The following is a 26459-nucleotide window of genomic DNA, read 5'->3' as shown; positions in this document are numbered from 1 at the left end:
GCCCAGCATGCCTTTGATGTCACTGTGCTGTTCCAGTTCTGTGCTGCTTTTTTCTTTGTGTTAAAATGATTGGAAGATAAGATTTCAATTTAAACTTTAAAAACTTTTCTTGGTATGTAAGTGACAGCATTTGTCACTACAAATGCTTTTAAGGATGTTTATATACAATAGTTCCAAGATCTAAATGATCATTGTTTAAAATCTGTCAAGGGAAAAATCCTGCCACAACTAAATATGTAGCACTGACATTTGAAATCAGAGTAGACATGAGTGTTTGGCTTATACTTTACGTGCTATCAGCTGCTTTCTGAGAGGAAGAAGGAGGAGACATTTTTGTAGCAGGTTAATTACAGGATAACAAGCAAATTCTGTGTCTTTACAATAATTGTTCTAAATAAATTCACACTACATGGAACCTTTTATAATGAAACCATTCTTTTCACAGAACAACTTTAGTATACATAGAAGTAGAATTTCAATTAGCATATGGTGTTGTATTGGAACAATTCAGGACTTTCATACCACTTCACAATCAGGGCTCTTCTACAGTGCCCAGGTAGAGAAATTTTCCAAGGGCAATGAAGGAGGTATTATTTGAAACAGCTTTCCTGGTTTCTTAGCAGTTGACTCATGAAGGTCAGGAAGGAAAAAAAAGTCTGAATACTTGAAAGCCATTTTAGAACTAGGGGGATCTGAATGACCTGTAGGTCATGTGATGTTGCGTGCTGCTGTTAGAGTGAGGTGCTTGCCTCGTCTTCTTACTCCTTTTCTGGTGGCTCTCTCTACTGCAAGTGAAGATTATGCATTATGTCATCACCACAAATATATGAATATCTCAAAGACTGGTGTGCTTATATCTATTTTATGTGCTACTTCATCCTTTAATTCAGTTCACAGTATTTGAGTTTGTAAGAGATTTTGGAATTGAGTCTCAAAAGAATTAATCGAAAGATAAGGACTTTTTCATGTCATTGTTTGTCTGCTTCAGACCTATTACTCTACTTTGCAAATGCAAAGCCATCATTTGCAGTTCCCACCCCAAATAAATAAATGATCTGACAACTGCTAAAGAAGGAGGCAGCCAGATTGCATAAGGTCTGTACTGAGTGATAAAATCCCATGTTTGATCCAGCTGATGAGTGATATTCGTACAGAAGTTAATTACTCTTGATGCAAAGTCTTTGTGCAGTATGAAAGTGCTGTTCTACATGGTGTACTTTTGTTTTTCTGCGCAGAGCTGTGTACCCTGGACTGTGGCAGCCACGGCGTCTGCTCCAGAGGGATATGCCAGTGTGAGGAGGGCTGGGTGGGACCCACCTGCGAAGAGCGGACCTGCCACTCCCACTGTGCCGAGCACGGGCAGTGCAAGGACGGGAAGTGTGAGTGCAGCCCAGGATGGGAAGGGGACCACTGCACCATTGGTAAGGGGCTTTTGTACCTCAAGAAATGAAATACATAAATCTTAATCCAGTCCTACACAGATGGCCGTCATTGCGATTGAAGTCTGTTTGGAAAAACAGAGACTCGGAATCCAGGCAGGTGTGACAAAGGTGCCTCTGCCCTCTGTTTGTCCCACAGAATAGCAACGTGGCACAGCTTTCTGTGTAGAGGAAATAACAGATTAATTAATTTTTAAAAACCACAGAAAGGAAAGATAACTCGGTCCTAATGTATCTTTGGGATGTGTTCATATGTGAATCTTGTAGTCAGGAAGGAAAAATATATTTAGAACGTAGAAGGTGTGAGGAGACAAAGCTATTATTTACCTTACATAATTCTTGCATTAAATCTCTTGCCTTTCTGTCTGAGGATTTACATATTTTACTTACTGCTAATGGTGTTTTTCCTAGAGCTGACTGCTAACAATATTCCTAATAAGGTAAAGCTTTCACATCTTTTTAGAAGTCATTAATCTACTATAAAAATGTAATATTTTTAATGAAATTCCATAGTTTTTTGCAAAATCTGAGTGTTTCTTCCTAAAATGTCTCCAAGTGAGATTATTATCTAATTTTCAGAGATGAGCAGTGTAAGGTCTCAACATTTGTTTCTTGAAAAAAAAATGTAGACTTTTTGTTTCTTGAAAAAAAAATCTAGACTATGCTATCTTTACCTGGAGCATTTAAGATAATTCATTCCCTGGCTCTAGAATTCACTAAATCAGATCTGCTAAATCAAGAATTAGGTTTGTGGTGGAGGAACAGCCTAATTTTCTAAAGATTGTTTAGAGCAAATCCAGAGAAGGACCAAAATACTTAAAAGATAAAAGACCTGCTGTTCACATTGTAGGCAGTGCCAGGTGTGGTCCCTGCACGCTTGTCATCAAATGGAGAATGATCACAAACACAATGCTCTGGTCACAGCAGCAGGAATAGATCTGCCTGCAGGAAGAGGGAGATGTTTTATATCTAACCCCCAGGTGTCAAGCCATAAGCAAATGTATTTTCATTTGGTACAGAAGTTTGATCCATCTCAGTTTTGTTCTTTTCTTTTTTAAGCTCACTACTTAGATGCTGTTCAAGGTAAGTTTTTCATATCAGCATTCCAAAAAAATAATGAAAATATACAAAAGTATTGGGAATGGAGTGTTTTCTGTTACTCATTTAGCTTGAGCTTCTGTACTGCTAGGCTCCCAGAATAGATGACACATTTGTTTATGGAAATATATATATATAAAAATATATATGCACACACAGAGATTTACAGCAGAAAGTGCAGTTTTTAATAAGTAATGTGCTCAACTCATTTGCAAAGTTGTACCAATGTAAGCATGTTTTACAGGGCCATCTGATGTGCTGTGTTAGGCAAATCCATTTTTTGCTCTTGTTTGCCATCCAAAGTAATGACAGAGCTGAGGACTTGCTAAAAAGCTTGTGTTGATACTGTCTCCCATGAGAAATAAAAAAAAAGTATTATTTTGTCATTTATGCTTGAAGTAAGTTTCTTTTGCTGGAGCAGTACTCTTGTTTTCTAAAGCTGTCTGTGCCAGATGTGATCTAGTTCTCTCCAAATCATTTGATACAAGAGTTAAGTGTGATGTTGCTTTGTGTCTGGTGCTGTCCATCTGATTCCTGTGCCTCACTGCAGGTCCTGCTCGTTCCCATCAGTGCTAGAACCTTCCCAGTGTGACAGCAGTCCCCACACCAGGCAGTGCTGCACAGCTCCTCCCAAAAATGCTGCTCACTGAAATACCAAACTAACCACGAGCTCAGAAAGATCTCAGTGCTTATTTTCTGTTTCTTATTTTATTTCATTGGAATTACATAATAATAAAAGCACATAAGCATTCATTTTATTGCATTTATAGACTTAGAGGGTAACCATACACAGTAGCAAAACATAATCATGTACAATAAATTAATTCACTCAGCAGGACAGTGATTGAAAGTGGAAAAACATCCACATCACCCAAAAGAGCTCTCACATCCTGCCCTTTCCCCCAGCTCCCTGAAAGAGGCTTTTATATAGTATCTTTGGTGGTTGCCAAGTTGTTTTGGAGTAGCATCTTCCATAACTCAGTGTGAGAAAATGGTGCTGCCCACCTCCAGTTTTTCTGAGCAAGAGTCAAGACTCTCTGATCCCTCTGTTTGCAGATGTGATTGATAAACTGTGCCAAGGGTGACAAGAAGGGAGATCATGTGTCTCATGTAAGGTTACCAGGAAATGTGCTGCATGTGGGGCTGTAAATCACAGCCTGACAGACCAGACTCACCAACTGGCTCCTCCAAACTCTATTTGGAGCATCTCAGGGCTGTCAGGCACTGATTCTTCTTTCCTCCGCAAAAAAGCCCTCTCTCTGATAACACCTATGTGTTGATGATCAGTATCAGGTGCACAGGGGCTTTCAGACCCTCTATGTCCATGCTGACAAAAAGAAAGGAGCCACCTTGGAAGTGATGCCACTCACTCTGTCAAGCTTACTGCCAAGCTTTATCCAGAGTCCTTTGGCTCCATGTGTGACATGGTGAGGATCTGAGAAGTGTCTGAGCTGGCACTGCACTGTGCAAGCAGATGGACATGACTGGACACATCCAAGAGACCATTCCTCTCTCACTCTTGCAGGCAAGAAATCTCGATGTTAATGCCCAAATTGCTATTGATTCAGGGCTTGCAAGTCTATAATCAAGAGGATGCTACAGTCCTTGGTCCAGTTTTGATCTAGAATCAGCACACCAATGAGCATGTGTTGGTCCTGTTGGAATCAGCTATAAAGGAAGAAAGTGGAACAGGAAGGCAGTGCTCCCTCAGTTGCCTTCTGTGGGAAGAGTGTGTTGTAGCATAAATCAAATTGGCTTTTTCTCAGTCAGATGAGTATTTATGAGCAGAATAAAAAGGTCACTTCCACTCCCTGCAATGTGTAGGATTATGTCCACAGATGCCAGTTTGTCATTTAGACAATGCTTTCCATGTGTATCTTTGATATAAATCTTGACTATGTGTGTGATATTGTTAGTGAACTATAGTTTATTTTTCAATAGAGAAAGAGATGGATGTGACTTCACAACTTCATAGCATGACTTTACTCACTTTACTCCTGTGCACAAAATACTAAACACTAAAAAAATCCTTATTCCTCACCGAGAAACTACTTTTGGGCAAGCAAAGGGAAGGACAAAGTTGGGGATTTTTCCATATTCAGCCAGAAATGTAAGTGGCTCCCATCTGTGATCATTTGAAGGCAGCAAGTATAGTGCTAGAAGTAGGAATGTTAATGAATAATTGCAACTGCAAAATAAGAGAAAATATCGCTTCATGAAGGCTCTTTTTTTTCATACTTTCTTTTTAGATGGTTGCCCAGGTCTCTGTTATGGAAATGGGAGGTGCACTCTTGATCAGAATGGGTGGCACTGTGTTTGTCAAGTGGGCTGGAGTGGCTCAGGATGTAACGTTGTCATGGAAATGGTGTGTGCAGATAACCTGGACAATGATGGAGGTATGATACATAATTCATGTTTCTCTGTTTATCTGTCACATCCTTGACTGCCATTTAAATCCATAGTTTCAGTGTATGCTTTCCTTTTTATCACAAAATGTCAATGTTTGTCTGTTTGCTCAAGACAGTTGTTCCATGACTTCATCTGAAATAATACAGTGAGGAAACAGACCCTTGTGCTGGATGCTACTGAAGGCAGAAAATATCTGTGGCCATATTTACCATGCCAATACTTGCTTTTTTTCTCATAAAAACCAAAACAAAACAGAAGTTTAATAAGTAATTTCCTTTATCTCCTTGCCACTCTTCCTCATAATTCTGTCAGCCTTTCAGAAAAAACAGCCAAGAGACACCCAAACAAAAGAAACTTCTGTGCTTGTCAAAATTCATCCAGTTAGTCTTCTATGATTATTAATTTAATATGTTTGCAAGCATAAAGTGCACATTTGCAGTTGCTTTTAACATTCGTCTCTCTTAATATTTCTACTGAGACACAGCACAGTTCTTGCAATTATCTGGACCTACTTTTGAAGAACTGTTGAGGAAAGTAATGTAGAAAGTTTGCAGAAGAGATTTTGGAAAGTACTGTAAACAGAGCCCTGTACTGAAATAATCATGTGCTCCTTTCTATCAGTTGAACAAGGGTATTTCGCACTCAGTTCTCTGTGATCTTGATTTCATTCTAAGGTTGCATAAGTTTTAGGTTTGCTGGGGAAAACATAGTACTTTCATACGTTGGTTTCTGCTTCTGTTCCAAGAGTTTGCTTTAATACAAGAGTTGGAGCTTTTTTTTTCTTTTTTTCTTTTTTTTTTTTTAAGAGAAAAACATCCAGCTCTATTTCAAACTTGCCAGTGGGCAGTGGGAGAGAAGCCACAATATTCCTGACTGGTTTCTCTGAGAGTTAATTATTTTTCCTGTCTGTTTTAGGAATACTTATTTACTTAATGGTCAAGGGCTATTACTTTTCTCTCCTTCCCTGCTACCATCCTTTACAGTGTGCGTGTCCCATCCTCAGAGCTGTGCAGCAGGATTCAAGGCCAGGTTTTATGAGGCTTTGAGAAACCTGCAACAGTGCAAGATGTCCCTCCCCATGGCAGGGGGTTAGAACAAGGTGATCTTTAAGGTCTCTTCCAACCCATACTCTATATGATCAGCCCCAAACATGGTTAAATTTTTTTGCTTAGATTGTACACCGAGATGTATTAAAATAAATATTATCTTACTGTGTCACACCTAAAGACCATATCAGTGTCGTGGATGAGATCTTACCCTTGACTGTAGGGACAAACCTTGCTATGATGATTGTCTGTTTTCTTCTAGGTCATTAATAAATTAAGCTTGATGTAGGTCCAAGGACTGAGGTCACTGTGGGACCTCAATAGAAACATTCTGACTCAGTGATGATTCCTCATTTACAGATATATTTTGAGACCTTCTGATTTTGTATCCTGTGGGCTCTAAGACCCTGCTGTCTTTTGGCGAAGCCTTCCTCATTTCTGAATCCCATTCAAAATCACCTTATTCCTCTCATATCCTTCCTTTTCCACTTTATTTCCAAGAGGTCCAAGAACCCTGTCTCTGCCCACTGTGCTCTCCTGCACTGGAGTGTGTCCCTGTCACACAAGGTCCCACAGCTGGCATCCCTGCCCCCTGTGCTCTCCCATCTGTCGCTGCTCTCCCCTGCTGTCCCAGCCACTGACTCACCCGCCTGCACTTCTCAATCTGCCCACTGAAACCTGGTCAGCCTGTAATGCATGGAAAGCATTTTCTGGTACACTCTGGGAACTGGCTCTGTGTAAACTGCCCTGTACTGTGGTTTTGGGTGCTTTATATTCTGCAATAACAGTGAGTTATTGGAAGAGTTGGCACTTTTAACTCTAAATCTCCTTGAATTTGTCAGTTTAAGGCAGACACTTCACATCATTTCACTGCAGGTTTTAAAAGCAATTTTCTTTTCCCTTTTTAATGGGAACATAACATGGACTAGGACAGCTCTGTTGACATTAAAATTAGAGATAAGTGCAGAGAGAAATATTTAATTAATCTGACTATTACAGATGGGCTAAATGTAATTAAGTTTTCTTCACAATTTCCTATAAGAAAATAAAATTATATCTACATATTATAACCACTTCTCTTTATATATATATGACATTTGTAGGACCTGGTTTGGCAAAATTATAAATTAGAAAAATTCCCCTAAAGTCATTGGAGTTATACCAGCGTTAGATGAAATCAGAAGCTGTGTGTTTTAGGGTTTGTATACCAACACAACAGGAAAATCAGGAACTGGGAAGGAGGTGTGACATTACCTCTTAAGTCCTGTCTGTTGGGAGGTTGAGCCTTAGACTGTGAAAAAGAGTATTATGGTTGCATAGCAAGTTTCCCTCCATCAAGCTACATACCTGGAGTAGGTTCATCAGGATGGAAGTTATTAGCATTTCCTCCTGCAGCTGAGGTGACTTAACAGCTTGCACTCAGGTGAGTTAGACACAGCTCAGGTGGTAGCTTCCTAAGGCCTTAGGATGTGATCATAGTGACACATAGCCCAAGAGATAACTAAGTGCCCTTGTATAGGCCAAATCATGGAATTCTCACTTAGCAAAGGTCTTAATCATTCCAGCTGTGTTTAAATCAAACATTTGTATCTCAGTCCTGTTGTGCTTCAAGTTCATGAGGAGGAGGTCACCACCAAAAAGCAAAGCTGTAGTAAAGTTCAGCAATCATAATTTCAAACAAACTCTAATTTTAGGACTTAGACAAGAGGATAATTTTGTGTTGTTTTAAGTTATTTTTTTCAGTTAATTTGTCACATGGTACTTTTGGGGATGGAAAAACTGAAATTTTTATCATTTAAAACTACATTTAGAGACACAGTAAAAAAGAAACAGGTTAGTCCCAACCATAGGGATTCAATAATGTCATTTAATTGACATGAGGAGGAGTTAGTGTTGTGCTTTACCCTCTATTAAGAACACAAAAGCTTTGGGAGGGGGAAATTCTTGAATTAATTTTTTAAGGACTGATATAATCATATAAAGAAAAGCCATAAGCATATTCACAGGCATCCTGGTCCTGCAGCCACTGAAGCAGCAAGATCCCCTCAGTGCAGTAAGATAAAACACGTGTGGAACTATTCTCAGGGGCAGGGAAAGTACAATTTCTTTTAGAGCCCCATTAGGATTCTCTGCACTTGTTCCCTGGCTGTACCAGAGCTGCCTTTCCCATTCCAGCTCATAACTCTCTGTTAGCTTTTTCCTGCTCGCAGACTTAAGGGCATGTTTACCTGTTCAAATATCACTACAAATATCAGTGGAAAGGTCTTAGCATTATAACAGATGCACGATGGCATGGTTTGCACTTGCTCTCATGGAGTGCTTCTGCAGTCTGTTAGCAGTGTGATGTCCATTAAAAAATGCCAAGGAGTCAAGCAGGTGTCCTTTGCAGTGGGGCCCTTCCCTCACTGTGGCTTCCCTCAGCATAATTCCCCATTCCTTATCCTCCTTTCACTGTCACAACTGACTTGATTTCAGTTTATAAGATGAGCCATTCAGCTCATCTGAGCAGGGCATTTCCTCTTGTACTGCCACTAATTTAGATTCATTGGAAGCTCCAGTAGCTCCAGAAGATCTCTAGAAAGCTCTGCTGAGCTCTTTGCACACAAGGTGCCTGTGTCTTGGGGCAGGAGGCAAAACACACTGCTGAGGTGTGGGGGTCCCACCCCACTCAGTTGTAGCCAAGCTACAATTTGCCTGATTTTGGGGCATATATTTACCCAGCTGCTGCATAAACAGGTCTTTGTCTCAAGCTGAAAGTTGCAGCCTGTCACTCCATTAGTTTCTTTGATACAGATCTCTTTTAAATTTTTCTGCATCTCCTTTTATCGTTTGTCTTTCATGAATCAATCTTGCCTGTTTGTTTTTAAGGAAAATGCTGTTTACTACAAGCTTTGAATTCTTTTCCAAATATGCCTTCAGTCACTTCAGACAGTTATTGTAGCATTCTCCAAGCTTTTCCAAGCACAAGGAAATATATGACTCAGCGTAGCCTTGGGTTGATAACCAGTGCTACTAAAATATTGATGTATTTCTGAGCCGTCCATTGGCGTTTTAATAACCTATCCATCACAGAGATATTGAGTCCATATATAAGTAATATGCTATTATTACCCAATATAAATAATACTGATGGGAATGGTTTTCATTGTTGCTGAGCAGTGAGGGCTCTCTAGGGATACTTAGAGTTTCTGAAAACCCTGATATATTCGTATTGTCCCCAGTGTGGAAGGCCAAACACTACTGGTGCTCACTGGGTAAAACACTCACAGCCTTTCCATAGGTACACTGATGGGTGTCCTTATATAAACACCAGTGTTCCCAGTTAACAGCCTCACTGTCTGCTGCCTGCTATGTATTATGGATAAAATTTGGGCACTTTGAATTAATGCATATGAATAAGCATTAGAGACTCTTGACAGTTGCTGCTGCTTCGTCTCTTCTGAAGTTACTCTTTGATTCCGTTTGCTTAGATTCCTGGCAACACTAATTAGGCTGAACTGAGCCTGTGGTGAATAAAGTCAGCACAGGCAATATTTAAGGAGACACTTAAATCCCATTTTTTACTTTCTGTGGAAATGTTCTGAACATAGATCTCACAGCTCCATCTCTGGCTTGCGCTCACTGGGATCAGTTCAGACGGAGCAGGAGTGCACTGATACACACACACCCCCCTCTGGGAAGCTCTGCAGCAGTGAAAATGAAAGTCATTGGTACTTACAGAATTATAGAATATCCTGAGTTGAACAGGACCCCCAAGAATCATCCAAGTGTGGCTCCTGACCCTGCACAGGACAGCCCCAAAAATTACACCAGGTATCTGAGAGAGTAATCCAAACACTTCAACTCTGTCAGGTTTCATGCTGTCACAACTTTCCAGGAGAGCCTGTTCCAGTGCCCAGCCACACTCTGGGTGAAGAACCTTTTCCTAATATCCAACCTAAACCTCCTCTGACACAGCTTCATGGTGTTCCCCCAAGTCCTGTCACTGGTCACCTGAGAGGAGAGATCAGTGCCTGTCCCTCTGCAGGTGTTGAAGACCACAGTGAGGTCTTCCTCAGTCTCCTCCAGTCTGAACAAGCCAAGTGACCTCTGATGCTCCTCTTAGGGCTTCCCCTAGAGGGCTTGCACCATCTTCATAGCTCTGTTTGGACATTTGCTAATGGCTTTATATCTTATGTCATGGTACCGAAAACTGAGCACAACCTACCTAATCTAGAGATTAGATTTTCGTGTCACTGAGCCAGAACATCATTAGGATGTGTTTGTGAGCATGTCTGCGTACATGTTCATGCACCATATAAGCATCTACACCACTTCTTGTAGTATTCTGGGTTTGACATTACCATAAAACTTCAAATCTGTTCATTTACATTAACCAGGTAGTTAATTTCAGTATATCTTCTGCATGTGTGAAAAGAGATTGAAAGGGTGAGAGCTCTGCTCATTTAATGAACTTTTAAGCAGAAGAATAGCAATTGTAAGTTTTATTTCTAACTAGCTATGTTTTTCTCACCAGATAGTGGATGGTTTATTAAAATAACTAACATCAGCAACATGGGAGGTAGAGTCTGATTGAATTTTTCATTTTCATAGCCAGTTAATAAAGTGTCTCAGTGGTTTAATAGAAAAGAAGCTGCTGTGCAAGTTGTTGTGTGCTTCACTGGTGAGGTGGGGAGGCCGCCACTGCTGGTGTGAACCACTTTGTTCTTTGTCCCCTTACCAGTGTCCCCGTGCAGGGCCTCTTTACTGTCCTTGGGTGCTCCTGAAATTGTATCTAGACAATTTGTACCAATTGTGGACACAGATCCATTTTCAGGAACGTGACTTATTGTGATATTGCCATATTGGTGCTCATGAATTGCAGGTGCTACAAGGGTGGATGAGAAGAATAGAGATGCTGGGATTTGAAAAGTGGGTGACAGAGGTGTTTGTATCAGGCACAGAATATATGACTTGTTCAATGTTCTTGCAATTAACTTAAAGCTGGCAAAATGCCTTTTTTGTTTCCAACTGTTATTTTATTTTAATGATAACTTAACACAAGTATTCAGCAGCACATGGAAAGGTCAAATGCAAAACATAAAAAATGCACTCGCTGTGCATCATTTTCCCAGACATAGAAAGTAGAGAGTTTTATATTGCTGGAAAGTAGCCAGTGGAGAGGTAGGTCCATAGCCACAGGTCCACTGCCAATTTTTCTGGCTGCTGAAGGTGATCATGCCTGTGGAAGAGAGATTGCTGCCCAATGTGTACATCAGAAAATGTGCTGTACCAAGCACAACATGAGCCTTCTATGACTGCAGCAGAAGCATAGCTGAGGAAGTAATTTCACAACATTTGTGACATCCCTTCCATCATATAGAAGAAAGAATTTATATATACATATATATATATGTATGTATACAAATGTATAAGCAAGAAAATGTATTTTGTTTGATGGAAAACTTTGTGTGATTCCATTGACACACACTCCTGACCCAATAAATATTAATATCATTTCTTATAGAAGGCTTCCTGAAAAAATCTGTTTCCCAGCAAAGGAATGGGAAAATTTTGTCCTAGTTCTGTGATCTATTGCAATGCAGATAGGAGTGCTGTGACTGAAAACAGAGGAACTTGTTTTACCATGCTCTGCCTTCTCTTTGAGGTTGTTTAAATTATTGAAGAGTACTATGAAGTGCTTTCTATCTTGAAGTTGATCTTTGTAGATTCTGTTTTAGCAGTAATATTAAGCATATTTTAATTTTCTAATTCACTTTCAAAACAAAAATCCCAGTTCATCATTATCCTTGCATACAAAAGAAGGTACCTGGAGGATGGGAAGCCATAATCTCAGACTCAAAATGTAAATCACTTTGTTATATAAGTCTGTAGTGTACTGTGAATGTGTCTGACTTTCTTTCATATAAAATAAATAAAAAAATGCTAATAACAAACCAAAACCATTTACACATCTGTAATACATTTTAGTCTGCACCTATGCTGTGATGCTCTTTGGGGTAATTGACAGTAAAAACTTCAGTGTACAGGGATCTCCTGCTGTATGAATTACAGTGTTTGCTGTTTGTAGTAGTTTGTTCACACTCCTGACTGTTGTCTCCTAAGATTTAAAAGAAACCCAGCTGATTTGCTAACACAGTGAGCTTTTTAATAGTTGGTTCCCGATATGGAAATTTAACTAAAATTGTGACCACTGCTTGAGAACTGACTAATGTATTTGTAGCATTTTCAAGTGAATGAATTTGACAATATAGTTTATAAACAAGATTTATTTGGCTTTTTTTTCCTTTTCTGGGTTATTCTCCTGGATTAAAAATCTCATTTCAAATAAGATTGGCTTGTTGAAAATTTTATCCTCATGTGCACTTGTTAATACAATTTGCATTATCACAACCTGCCTCCATGTGTAGCTTGTGATTCTGTACCAGCATGGTTTGACTGGTTCATTTTGATGGATATTGTGCTAAATTATAGGAGTTTTCTTTCGAGGTCTTAGATTTGGATTTTCTTACTTTTTTTCTTTGAAATTGTTTAATGTAAAACCAATGTCTTGAATGAGCCTAAAGTGGAACAAAGATTTTGTTTTGGCTTAAGAGTTTCCTATTTGACCCAAAACAGGTGTTTTATTATTTTACTTCTTCACAAAATGAGAAAACTATTTTTCAGTTCTATGCAAATCAGTTTCTCTTCTAAATTTTTATTGATTGTTTGGAGCAAAGGTGGAAATTGCATTATTCAGACAATTGTAGTTAATTATCCTAAAATACACATGGCAGTCTGGGCCAAATATATTATTTTAAGAGTCCACAGAGAAGCTGCTGCTCTGTAATTCCTGCCTTACTGCCCATGAAGCATCTTCTCTGAGCCTAACATGTGTCTTCTATTTCATTCTGCATGGCTGTGAGAGGAGATTGAAATCAATTCCCATCTGACCAATCAAAATATTTTTTTTAAAAATACATCATGAGACAGAAAGAGAGTCTATGAATGATGGTCTAGGACCTAGATGGTTCTAGGACCTAGAACAGTGCTCCTTTGCATTAATACTGATATTTGGGTAGCAGTTTCTTTCTCTGATGACTTTGTAGCCTTTGTTGCCTGTAAGCTGGATTCCTGCTGAATCCAGCACTTCATAGTTTTAGTGCTGTTAGGACACTACAGTCTCAAAATTACTTGTTCAGATGTGCTTCTGGGACTTCACACCCTCCTGATGGAAAACCCTCCCTGCTGTCACCCTGGGAGGCTGAAGAGGCAAATGAAACCAGGTGCGAGTAATCCAAACCAAAATAACTCCATTAGCAGAACCTGGAAGAGTTTATAAGGCAGTTATGCTGCTGACAAGTAATCTGCAAAGAAAAGAGGAAAATTGAGTCTGACTGGAAGATGGAAAAACTGCTTTCCCTTTTCTTGGTTTCTTTTTGTGTACAGCCTGAATGCCCTGTGTTGGTCACCAGGTATGTAAGCTCTTGACCAAAGCAGAGGAAAATGAGGACTCTATTAGAAAGAGCAAAATAGTTAAGTGTTATTTTTGTAGCTATTTCTTTCCTAGGCAGACCTTCATATTCTAATATTTCTGTGACCTTTCACTTTTCTTTCTTATATAAATGAGAGAATCAGGTCAGCTCAGTTCCCACATCTAATAGCTTGTTGACAAGTAAAAAATTAATCAGAATTGCTAGTGTGGAATAAATTACTCCAAAACAGCTTCCCCGTGGATACTGTTATTCTGAAATAAATACTTCTTTTTTCTGATTAGCACAAAATCTGCTAGACCAATGTTTGTCAAGTTTCTCAGGTAAACAGTGGTGATCTTGTAGAAATTGGCATCTTCCACAAAATCTGTTGATTGCTTGAACAAAACTTGTCACTGCCATAACCCTTCCCCTGGCAGAGCCACTACCTGTAGAAACCACAGCAAGAGATTTCAATGTCTTTATGACATTTTCAAATCTAGTAGAATTCTTTAATGTTTGTAGTCTTGGATGATCTGCTGAAAAGCATCTGTCACTTGATGCTTTCTATATTCAGTTCTTATTAAGAATATAGAGAGCTTCATTCCTTGGACAAAAAATAGATGAAACAATTTTTTTTTTCCTTGAAGTTCCAAGCATACTTTTCAAGTTTCAACCCAAAACACTCCTTCTTTTTTTTTCCATCAGAACACACTGAAAATTACTCTGGTTTATGTTGTGAACTCCATCCCTTCCTGTGTGCATTTGTTTAGACTGGAGGCCCCTTATTGTTTTAGCTTACTGACTTCCTAGCAGACTTCAGTTGCTTCCTAGGCTTTCCTGAATATAAAGTGACTTCTACACTCAAAGTCAATAAACTCAAACACTGCCCTGTGAAGTTAATCTTCCACTGCTGGCAAATGCCTGTTGTCTCCAGGATTTGGGGAATGTGGAAAGCACACACAGACCTGTAGCCATGCCAGCTCTGCTGGAGCCAAGGGTCCTAGATTAATGTTGCTAGCTATCTACAGTTGCCCTTGGCTCATCTTTACAAAAACTAGCCTGCTCTATCTGATTTCCCAGTTGCAGAGAATAGATTTGTTAATATTTTTTGCTTAGGCAAGCAATTATCGTGCTCAAAGTTAGGCGAGGATTTTCAGATGCCAGAAAAGCCCATTTCTTTAGACGTGTTTGTTCTGTAGAAGGGCTTTTGCTTTCTTTTCAAAGTGAATGTTTTGTGCTGCCATTTACTGAGCATTCCCACAGAGCTCTGTTGAGAAAGCAGTAGGCTTGACTGGGGATTGGTCTTGCACCCATTAAAATCAACAATAAAACTCCAGGAGCTCCCCTGCTCCCTCTGGAGCACCCCTGAGGTGCAGTTTGCCCAGAGGAGATGCAGTTTGATAGACTTCAAAGTGCTGGTATGAACAGAAAACAGAAAGTCAAAACATGAAGTGAAAATATCTGACAGCATGTTGATCCTATTGCATTCAAATTTTAACACAAGGGAGATCCATACAGTGATGTGATGACTCTGCATTTATTCAAATCAACCTTGTTAGAAATACAAAGAAGTGTCTTTGTTGAAGGATAAAACACCTTTATCTCGCTTTAAATGCAGGTAACAGCTGCTAAGTCATAAAGTGAATGTTGAAGAAGATTGTTGGGTATTTTACCATCTCCTATTAAATCTGTTTCTGATTGAGTATGCAGTTTAGCCAATTTGGACATCTAAGATGCTGATAGAAACAATTAAATGTCAATAGCCCAATTTTAAGTTTTATTGAGGTGCTTAATTTAGATGCACTTCAGTGCTTAAATTTTCATTGTAAGTTTTAGATATTTAAGTAACTTAATTTCACCCACAAATGTTGTTGCAAGTTTGTTCATGAAGAAATGTAGATTTCTGAAAAAATCTATTATTTCTTCTATTTTTCATACTTGAAAATGGAGAAGTAGCTTTATTTTCACTTTCCTAATTTGCTTCCGTGGTGCAAACATCTATATAGAGGACTGTAAGTGTCTGGTCACTGGGATAGAGCCTGAATCTAGGTGTGTATTCATATATCAGCTACAGGATTGGAGTTACAATTATGCCCTTACTGGATCATTCTGGTACTGCAACCAATAAATAGTTATACCACTTGTAAAACTATTGTAGTGCTTAAAACAGAAGTTAGACAGCTATAACAAGTACATTTTTTTTATTACTGCAGTGGGGACACTTAGGAGAATTGGGTAAATTTCAGACCTCGTTACTGGGGACTGGTTAGGGAGTGGATGTCCCACCTGGGGTGACCAGGCAGTGCTGACAGTAAAGGGCTGTTAGAGGGAGCAGCTGCACAGTGTGGATCCCATGGCACTGACAGGTGAAGTGTAGTGACTTTCTTCTGGAAGACTGTCCTGTTCTTCCCTATTCACTGAGTTTGTAGGTTCTGTTTTTTCACTGAGTGAAGATTTGGTGAGGTGATATGGTGTTAATGACTGAGACAAATAAATCTCCTGGACTAAGCATGTATGTTAATGCTCTATTGAATGTGACTGTGTCATAATCAGCGTGCCTTCACATTGATTACATCCCTCCTGTGCTCTCCGATAATAAATGTGGTGCTTTATTCTCAGAACTGCTCCATTTCCTGAAGTTTCCATTCTTTCCATTTTAGATGGCTTGACAGATTGTGTAGACCCTGACTGTTGTCAGCAAAGCAATTGTTACTCAAGTCCTCTGTGCCAGGGTTCACCTGATCCCCTTGACCTTATTCAGCACAGCCAACCACCCTTCTCTCAGCATCCTCCAAGGCTCTTCTATGATCGAATCAGATTCCTTATTGGGAAAGAAAGCACTCATGTCATCCCAGGAGATGTCTCCTTTGAGAGCAGGTGAGTCTTCTTTTAAATGAAAGACTTTTCTGAATATTGTGAATTGCAATTTAATTATTTAACCAGGAAAAATTGGGGATACATGAATAGCTGAATTTTTTTTACCGGTGCTCATAAAATACTTAAGAGGATAGCAAACTTTAAAGTCCCAACAGCTGAGGATCTTGGTTATCAGATTGTTGTTGCTACCTGTCTGGTTGGTGGAAGTGTTCCACCAACACACTCTACTGCTCTTATTAACAAGACTGGCTGTTGGGGAAGGTAAGTTGTCTCACACTTGTAAAATCAGCTGGGAAGTTCAGCCCTGCACACTGTACATACATAATGGCAGGATGCAGAAGGACAAGTTGGATTCACATCTGCTGTCTTCAGTCACCTTTCTGCCCAGTACAATTGGATTGGTATTTACAGTGCAATGAAATTAATGAGTGTAACTTACATATAATCTAGACAAATAATTTAAAAACTGCCTTGGTACAGCACCTTGATAAAGCAGTGTGGAGTTTACTATTTTGTGCTGCAGGTTATCATGCAAAGAGTGGAGTGATCCCTGAGTGTTTGTGAGATTGGCTTTGCCTTTAACAGGAAGGAACTGTGCAGTACAAAAAGGGCACTTACTTGCTCAGAAAACCTGGTAACACCTATTTTCTCGAGCATCTGAAATAGAGGGGCACATAAGTTTTTATGCTGCAGTTCTCTTGGGAAGCTATAACTTACATGCTGACAAAGAGATCCACAAATCATCCACATCACCTGACTATTACCCTGTCAACTGGGCCTCTGCATTAGATAAAGCATGTTCCAGTAATAAGCACATAAGAATTTTTTTATTTTCACTGTACATAGCACTTAGTTTACAACCTCAACACAATCATGCACACAAATTCAGTGCACTTTTTTCTTCAGCATTAATTTTTAATAAAGTAAATTTGTAAACAGTCATTACTGATCTGAAATACCTAAACACTTAATCACTATCAATAATGAAACAGGATGTTATAAATATGTAGAGCAATAAGCCATGAGGATGAACTCCATGAGAAGCACCCACGTGCCACTCGTGGGTCTCTTGGAGTGCTGCACTTATGAATGAGGCCACTGTACTTGGGGCAGGGTCCTTGGCTGGCTGTGTGTGCAGTTTAAACCAAAAGTCACCACTGAAAATTTTTCCTCATCAAACTGCCTCGCAGTGGGAAGTTTCCAGAGAGGAGGTGAGTGCTCAAGTTGCCTGTACAGTGTTCTGTGACACTGCAAATGTTAGCAGCCAGATTGTACATAATCCCATCAACGTGCTTTTATAGATATAAGGAATTGATCTTTTAAAGCTATCGTTGATGGGATTTAACTTGGATTTAAAAGCTTTTTCTGAGTATTTCATTTCTTTACCCTGATACCCGCCATGCCTTTGAAGACTGAAGAGCAGTGAAGTTCCCTGTGGGAGCAGCAGCCTGCCCTCACCATGGCTTCTGACTTCCTGCCACTGAGGAGCAGGACTCTACTGGCATTGGTGTATCACTGACACCCCAGATACCATTCCCTCCCACTGTAGACAAATTCACAGTTAATTTGAGAAGATCACTGGGATTCAGATGAGGATTGCTGCATCTTTGGAGTCAGGGCAGTGCCTGGAGACTTGTGCTGTGCTGTGTCTCCTGAGGTTTGTCAATAGTAATGTGCAATGTGCTGGGCACCCCAAAGGAACATCCTCAGTCCACACTTTGCTTGAGCCTTGAGTCTTCCAGGCTGTTGAAATATTGTTCATCCATAAGTCAAATATTATTAAAAACTGCCAGAATTTTACTCAAGGATGAGAGATAAGCAGGGTTTCTGAAAGAGGCAATAGCTAAATTGTGGTGCTTCTGTTCAGAAATCTTCCTCTGACATTGCCAATCTGACTGTCATCTTGTGTCGGTTCTTCTCCTGGGAATTAAGATTACTGAAAAAATATAGAAAGACAACTGCTGCTACAGTAAAAAACATCAGAAATCTGTGATCCAGCCTATCTGGAAAGAATGCTTGAGGGGTTTTAATCTCCTTTGGGCTATTGCTGAAAAGGTTGTGTCTAGGCAGATGATATTAACTCATGGCTGCCTGCAATGCCACTGATTTTATAGCATTGGTGTTTCAGCATGAAATGTCAGAAGGACTGTATGGAATTGTGGCATGTATTTATTTCAGAGCACTGCCATCCATTCCCACTTGTACTCCAATTTTGCAAAGCCCTATCTGCCTTTTTTTACTTTTCATTTCCCTTTACAAGAAATCTCTGAGGGTAATAGGAGCACTTCCTCTTAAGGAAGAGACATCTCTCCAGTGTTTTCAGTCTTCTGATTCAAATGCCATTGTGCAGTGTTTTACTATACCACAGGTCAGTGGAACTCTAGTATGGGTGATGTTTGCATGAATCTCACTGGAGACAAAATGTTGTTGATGAGATCTTGGAAAGCTATCAAAAATGGTGAAGATTATCTCTGTCCTTCATATTGGAAGTGTTTGGTCTCTGCTGTATCCTGGAATTTTCCAAATAATCTGATATAGTAAAACTAGTTGTTCTGACAGCTGCTGAGACATCTATCCTTCTGCATTTGCATCCTGGACTTTAGCTTAGGTCTAATATTTAATCATTTGGGTTATACATACTGTCAGGATTTGCATGAGCCATAGCTAAATACCACACCAAAAATAACGTTAAGGGGCTACATGTTTGGAAAACATTTTACTTTTTGTTATGTCAAAGCTGTGTCATATACATTGGGTTTTTACAAACTCCCACTTAAACTGTGACATGCTGAAAGGCAGATTAGAGACATTCTGGATAAATGGAAATGTACTTGCTTACATCAGGCATGGTTTTAACCTACTGCACATAGCAGGGTGTAGCAGATTATAATGCTTTTGTCAACTTCAGTTCTCAGGAAGGTTTTTAGCTTGTTTCTTTGCTGAGGTTTTTTTTTTGTTGTTGTTGTTTTAATGCATGCTTCTGGCAAGCTATTTGACTCACTGCAAATTGCCCACGAAAAGGGTCCAGTGTATGGTACTGAATTAATTACCCTTCAAATGCTGCTTACAGCAACATTGTCAGCAGGAAGAAATGAATGTACCTCACTAGCCTTCAGCTTCATTTCTCTCATTGAAGATTTTAATCAGAAATGTAATACAGTAAATGGCATCTTCTGGTAATGTGACACTTGCAAATTCACAAGCTGCTTGACAGAGTTCCATATCTGAGCCTAATGTCTCAGCCTAAGGTGCTTATTGGAAACTTAATATGCAAAACAAAAGCGAAAAAGTAGCAGGTAAGTAGCAGCAGAGCAAGGCAGAATGGTGGTAAAATAATAAAATGCTTTGCAAGTACTGAAAGAATACATCTGAAATTTAAACTTCTGTTCATATTTTAAATTAGAGATGTCAAACAAACTGCCTGACAGCAGAGACCTGAGATGTACAGAGTAGCGAGTTCCTCAGTTGCTCGTGGAATGACCCATCAAGCACTGACAGAGGAATCCTACTTCTTTTAGGCCACCTGCAACCCGTGGGAATCTCAGCTTTCTCTCAAAAAGCCAACTGCTCCCTCTGGAGTTGCAGATTTAGTACAGCTTGCCAGGGGACTGGGAACATTTTTAATGCATTTGAAAGCACTAAGGCAGCTTATCAGGGGCATGTTCTTGCCCAGCTTCACCAAATTAGAAAAGACATTTTTGCACTTACTTTCGAGTTAAAACAGCTTGGAAAGCCTTAGGTCTGAGATTATGCAATCATCACAAATAGGTGGCTGTTGGACAGATAGTACAAGTTATCCCCCGTGAGAAAGCAAAGCAGGGCAGTCACAGGAGTGTGGAATAAGTCTTAGAGGCAGAAAGTACAGTGCATGGAGGAGACATCATGGTCTTTAGAGGTTTCTCTGCTCAAATGAAGAGAAGCAGTGAGTGGTAGCAAGGCCTCCAGCTCAGCTGGGAAGAGGATGGATGTTGAAGCAAGGAAGCGTGAAGTGGCAGTTGACTATGAAGGGACATCACTGCAGGGAACATGCTCTAAAAGCTCTGTAAGGGAAGGAATTAAGTGAGGTGTTCTCTGAGCAGCAGAGCTGCAGGGAACCTGCCTGCCAGCATGCCTGGGGACGTGGGGTCTGCCCTGTGAGCTGCCAGGGCACTGGGGAACAAGGGGGACTGGCTGCAAGCTGGGGCTCTTGGTTACCTCCTGAGCCTTGGAGACTCATGCTGGTCATAAAGTAACTAAAAAATGTTTTCATAGCTGCAGAAAATGCCAGAATTAAAGCTAATTTTGATCAAATGCTTAGTCAAAGATTTAGTAGATTCTGTTAATTCAAAAAGGGGCCAGAGAAGACTCTTCAACTTACAGTAGGTCATAAAGAGACATTAAATAATGAGGACAAATGTAGGAGCACAGAGGCAGGCTTAGGACATTTAAAATCCAAGAGATTAGAAAGACAATTCAGTACAGGTAAATGTAGAATAATGAGGTTTATGTGTCTTTATCACATACCGTAAATATGTGTGGCTTGTAAAATATGATGAATAAAAAAGGAGAATGTTGAAAGTCTCTTAATATTATTTATGAGTAATGGGAAGTAAAGTGAATGAGTAAAGGAAAGAAAGACCATGGATGGAGATTTTGATGAGCTCTTATCATACAAATCTGTGTGCTTGATGAAATATGAGGACAGAGTAGTGTCAGAAGACAGGTCTGTGTGGAATGAACAAACAGGAGTGCAAGAATAATGATTACTCCCAGGGGTCTCACTCTCACACCTAAATGTGTTGTAAATATATGGAGTGCATTAATAAAGGTATTAGAAAAGAAAATGCACATCTGTTGATGTAAGAAATACGGGAAAATAATATAAACAAGTATTTTCTGCTCTAAGAAATCAGAGTAATTGGACCTGGCTGTTCTTTTGAGTGTCTTGTGAGTCTGTTGAGACAAACAGAAGCTCAATTGCCTTCAGTGGAGCAGCAAATTTTGGGCCACAAATAGGGCCACAACCAATTTACTTCATGTAGAAAACAAAACAGGTGATAAATCAGAGCTCTTGTTTTGCATATTGGCAGTAATGCAGCATCTCCCATTCCTCTAGGATTTATCAGCATCTTTTCATGGCCTGGGAGTATGGAATTCCTATTAGCAACTGTGGTGAATGTACTGGCAAAGAGGTTAATTTTTACCAGTTGTGTGTTCTCAAGTCATAGTCAGATGGGTTTGATGATATCATGGTGATAAATCAGTGTCCTGTTAGTGGCTTAGGAGAATGGGATCTTAAGAAGCATGTCAAAATTTTCAGAAATGTATGTTCTCTTATTTCTGCATATGATTTCATTGGATCATGGTCAGTCTCTCTAGGGATATTTTTTTAATTCATATTTAGACTCCTAAATAACTTTTGTCTGAGGAACTATTAAGTTTTTTTTCTTTAGATCACATATTCACTGTGCAGTGGCTGTGTCTGTTGAGGTTTGCCACAAATTTTCAAGCTGAGAAAGAAACATAACGATGCCTAAATTTATGCTTGTCATTTATAGTGAGTAATTAATGCCAGTTCACTTCATAAGTATTGTACTGGTTTTGACCCTAAATCTCCTAATGTTAGCAAAAAACTTCTGCATACACTGTTCACTTCATTATCTCAAACCGCAGTTCCAGGAAATAACTGCAGTGGTATCATGAGTTTCCAAGACCTGGGTTGGTTCAGCCAGTGGAGGTGTGGTGTAGCTGACAGCCCAGGGCAAAACTACTGGGAGGAATTTCAGTGGAATGCTGCTGTGTAAACCCTTAGAAAATCTCACTAGGTCCTAATCTACACCATAAGGATATTTTACATTGTACTTCTCATCCTTAGGAGACCTGATTCCTGTGTGTTTCTTTATTCAGATAGGTAAAAGGCTAAAGCTGAGATAAAGAGTAATTTCTTCACCATTACTGTGACTAAGGTGAAAGCAGTGGTCAGAAAGGACAACAGTGGAGGTTCAAATTGGACAGTAGGCAGAACTAACCATGAGTAGAGCACTCGTGCAGAGGCATTGGAATGGGTAACTTGGTGAGCTTATAGAGTTAGACAAGCATCTGTCTGGACTGATGTAGGCATAGTTGATCTAACCCGAGGCAAAGGAATGGACAAGATAAAGTCTTGTATTTCCTTTCAGCTCTCATTTTCTATGACTCTGTGATCCTGTTAGCCTCCGATTAGACGCACTTAGTAATGAGTTCACTTTCCTGTCCATTGACTTTGATGTCTTCTGCTGTGCTGCTATGTTCCAACCTCTTCACTGGAATGTGAGGATAAAGTGGAAAGTGGGTGCAAGTCCAAAGCATCCCAGAGGGAATTTAAAAGAGCATCACGTGTGATGGGGGATTGAGAAAAATATATGTTACACTTGATTAGGCACCCTGTGAATTTACCTATATAACTTTCTGAAGTTGGGTGAAGCCTGTGTATCTCACTGCTGCCTTATCACATTAGTTCAGCTTTTTCCTAGTAGACAGCAATGCCCTATACCTAGCAGCAGGGAATGAGGTTTCATTCTCTCCTTTCACAAACCATCACTCCCTAGAGCTGCAGCAAGCTAAACCACACTATCAGTGAAACCTTCGCAGTGCCATTCAGTGGCAGAGCAAATAGTACCCTTAAATTTGTGAGGAAACAGGAATGTATTTTCTCTATACCAACAGTTCATGGGAGAGTCTGTGTGCCATCCTTATGAGAGAATGCTTTCTCAAATCAGTATTTTGGGCTTGTATGACTTCTCTTCCAAAAATCAGCTGTCAGTCTGATATCAGAGTGGTTCTGTCTGTCTGGGACCAAAGCAGAACCCAGTTTCTGAAATCAATGCCCTTCTCACCCTCCTGATGGTTGTAACTTGTTGCCTTCTACTCTTCTTGTTACAGACGGGCGTGTGTCATCCGAGGCCAGGTTGTAGCAATTGATGGGACACCTTTGGTTGGAGTGAACGTCAGTTTCCTGCACCACAATGAGTATGGATACACCATCAGTCGACAGGATGGAAGGTCAGGCTTTCATGTATTATCCTCCACTGGTTTAGGTTTGTGTAGTTAAGGCCATCTGCCAACTTCTATTCATGTACAAAATTTTCATAGACATCACAGTTCACAGTGTGGCTTGAGGATGACATCTGGCCGCCTGCTCTGGGAGCGTAGTTGATTGGAGCTCTCTCTAGTGAAGGGACCAAAGAAGAAAGAGAAGAAAAAAACCTGAAATGCAACAAAATTACAGTGACATTCAAACTTCTGGAGTCAAAATGTGCCAGGTCTGCTGTAACAGTACCTTCTTGACATTGGAATATTTTCACAAGTCAGGTTTTCCAGGAAATATCTTGTCTTCCTGCTTTTTTTTTTTTTGTTAATTGTGAATCATCCAAGTAGTTTATTGAGGCATCAATGAAGTCAAATCCTTTAGTTGATCACCTGAGGCACACAAGGAAATATGGGAACAGAGTCTTTCCAAAGACAGATGGTTAAATTGCTGTTCCATTATCAGCCCTGGCTTCCCCTTCTTCCCCACCCTCACAGGTCTGAGTTCATTTCTCAAAGCAGGTGAGGTTTCAATATATTCTATATTGCACTCCAGGGCTGGCCATCCATTTGTAATAGGGTCATGACTTGCTCCTGAACTTCAGTTAAGCTCTTAAGGGCAGTTTAAGACTTCATCTTCCTTGGCTGGATTGTGAATTACAAGAAATCTGGAGCTGTCTTCCAGCAGGGAAAAAGTGGTGCAATTTGTCACTGTTTCACAATTATTTTTTTTTGTTTGGCTTTGCCAATTTATAGAAGTAAGGAGCGTGCATATTTATTTCACCTGGGTTTATTGACTTTCAAATTGCACTACTGAAAGTTAGTAATTATCGTTGCCTCCTTACGCTAGCCTGGATAAAGTTGTTGCATTAAAATATGCTACCTGTATTTTGCTGTGAATGTAATCGGTGTCATTTGGGAAATGTGATGAGATATGCATAATTAAGTCTGACTTCTTATCACAGTTTGTTACCATCAAAAACCTCCATAATAGATGCATTCAGTAATACAGAGAGTGAAGTAGCTATTTACATATTACCTTGTGTTGCCTGACTGTGGATGTCAGAAACTCTGGAAATTGAGACTGTGCATCATACCTTCTATATCCCACTGTTTTGCAGCCCAGATGTGCCAAAGGTTCTTCACAGTTAGCTCCCAGAGGATCACCCTCCTTGTGTTCAAGAGCTGACTCAGTTCTCAGTGCAATTAATCACCATCATACCCAAAAGTTTCATATCCTGTGCAGGGAGGTCATATGCACAGTGTACTCAACCTTTTCCTCCTGCTGCTTTTAGAAGAAGGAAAAGGGTTATGTTAATAGGGCTAAGGCCTAACAGGCTTTAAGCCCTCTTATTCTGCTTGCTCTTCCTGCATAGATGATGAGTGGCATCCTTTTTCTGGGATAGGAATGTCATTTCATATAAACCAGAGCAACTGGGTTGACACTTCTGTTACAGATGGCTCGTTGGTATTGATGCTAGTAGATAAACAGAGGGGAGAGAGGCCAAGTAACAGTGAAATTCTGTGCCTTGGTGTTGATGCATACAGGGAGAAAGCACAAAGAGGTAAAGCTTCGTTGTGGATACCAAGGTGATACAAAGAATGTACACTTGAATGATTTCACATACTAAATTAAGAGCTGTAATAATAAACATAAAGTTTCTGTTTGTGATGCATTGAAAGGTGTGGTAATGTGATGAAAAAAAAACAAAAAGAAATAAAATTATTTGTTTTCTCTTTTCTAGTTTTGACCTTGTGGCTGTTGGAGGAATCTCTGTCACTCTAGTTTTTGATAGATCTCCTTTCATATCTGAGAAAAGAACACTTTGGTTGCCTTGGAACAGATTCATCATTGTAGACAAAGTTGTAATGCAAAGAACAGAGTCGGACACACCATCTTGTGACATCAGTAGTTTTATCAGTCCAAATCCAATTGTGCTCCCTTCCCCCTTGACAGCATTTGGAGGGTCCTGTCCTGAAAGAGGAACTGTTATTCCAGAACTGCAGGTAATGAAATTACTTCTAAACAGTTTTTCTGTTTAAAAAAACAAGTTGAGACAATCTTCAAAGACAGTGAGCAAATAACTGCTATAATGTTACTCACTTGGCAGAATAGCACCAATACATATCTATATGGCACTGTTTAACAAGATTCTGTTGTCTTTATCCTTTCTTTACTTTTTAATATTTAAAAGAGCTTTATTTCTTACCTTCAAGTAGAAGGAAGTGGGGAATGCTAACATGAACTAGTATTGAAACCTTGATTTGTTACTAGCGATGCACAAAACCATTCCTAGTTACAGATGAACAGTACAACTTCCCAAACATCAGTGTGAGACATGATGGTCTGAACATTCCTAGGGGTTTTTCAGCCATTCACAGCTTTATGTCACATTCTTGGGTTTTATTACTTTAATTACTTATTACCAAGGTAGAGAGAGCAATTTTAACATGATCTTTAGGACTTCTCTTTTAATTTCAATGTATTTTTTTCTTGACACTCCCTTAAGTGTTTAAAGTAATTTCTAATTAACCTTGTAATTAACTGTTGTTTTACTTGGGACTTAAAAGACATTGTGAGAGTCAAGCACACAACAAAACAAAGCTCAAGTCATATTAATGCCCTTTATTTTTAGTATGCTATTTGAGCAGTTAGATTTTAAAGAATATTACCTCTTCTGAGTTCTCTTTTAATTTCACCAAGCAAGCCTGGAAGATACTTTGGAGGGTACCTGTAGCCTCATAAAAGTGTTGCTACTTTATTCTACATGTGAGACACCTCTGCCTGAACTGAATTATATTTAAACACCTCTATAACTACTACCATGCTTCTTCCAGTTGATGGTCATACCATTGCTTCACACAATGTACTTTGTGAAACTAATGAACATAAATTAAGAATAACTGCTGCACACCAGTAAGAAAAAACTGGGTCACAGTGCTCCACATGAGGTGTGCCTTGGTCTTCTTTGAACAGTGGGATACTCAAAGATGCAGTCTACTCAGAAACTGCTCCCCAGTTCTTTCCTTTTTTTCTTTTTACTTTTTTTTTGGTCATTGGAGGTATCTTAGAGTGTTGAGTTTCATTGTAT

At 39.6% G+C, this 26459-nt stretch overlaps 1 protein-coding gene across 12 annotated transcripts in view; it reads left to right on the top strand.

Annotated features, from left to right (window-relative positions):
* The window catches only part of TENM1 (teneurin transmembrane protein 1), an 818347-nt gene that overhangs the window by 717588 nt on the left and 74300 nt on the right, over positions 1–26459 (top strand). For 11 of the 12 annotated variants that reach the window (XM_064426811.1, XM_064426812.1, XM_064426810.1 and 8 more), the window contains 6 exons: positions 1236–1421; positions 2499–2522; positions 4787–4933; positions 16107–16323; positions 23224–23343; positions 25113–25374. In XM_064426811.1, coding sequence (XP_064282881.1) covers positions 1236–1421; positions 2499–2522; positions 4787–4933; positions 16107–16323; positions 23224–23343; positions 25113–25374 — 956 coding nt within the window. The remainder of the gene's footprint in view (positions 1–1235; positions 1422–2498; positions 2523–4786; positions 4934–16106; positions 16324–23223; positions 23344–25112; positions 25375–26459) is intronic. The other variant, XM_064426817.1, reaches the window with a different exon arrangement.

Source organism: Passer domesticus, chromosome 7 (assembly GCF_036417665.1).
Source record: "Passer domesticus isolate bPasDom1 chromosome 7, bPasDom1.hap1, whole genome shotgun sequence".
NCBI classification, from domain to species: Eukaryota; Metazoa; Chordata; class Aves; order Passeriformes; family Passeridae; genus Passer; species Passer domesticus.
Note: the sequence above shows the minus strand (reverse complement) of the source record. Positions and strands in the feature narration are given on the sequence as shown.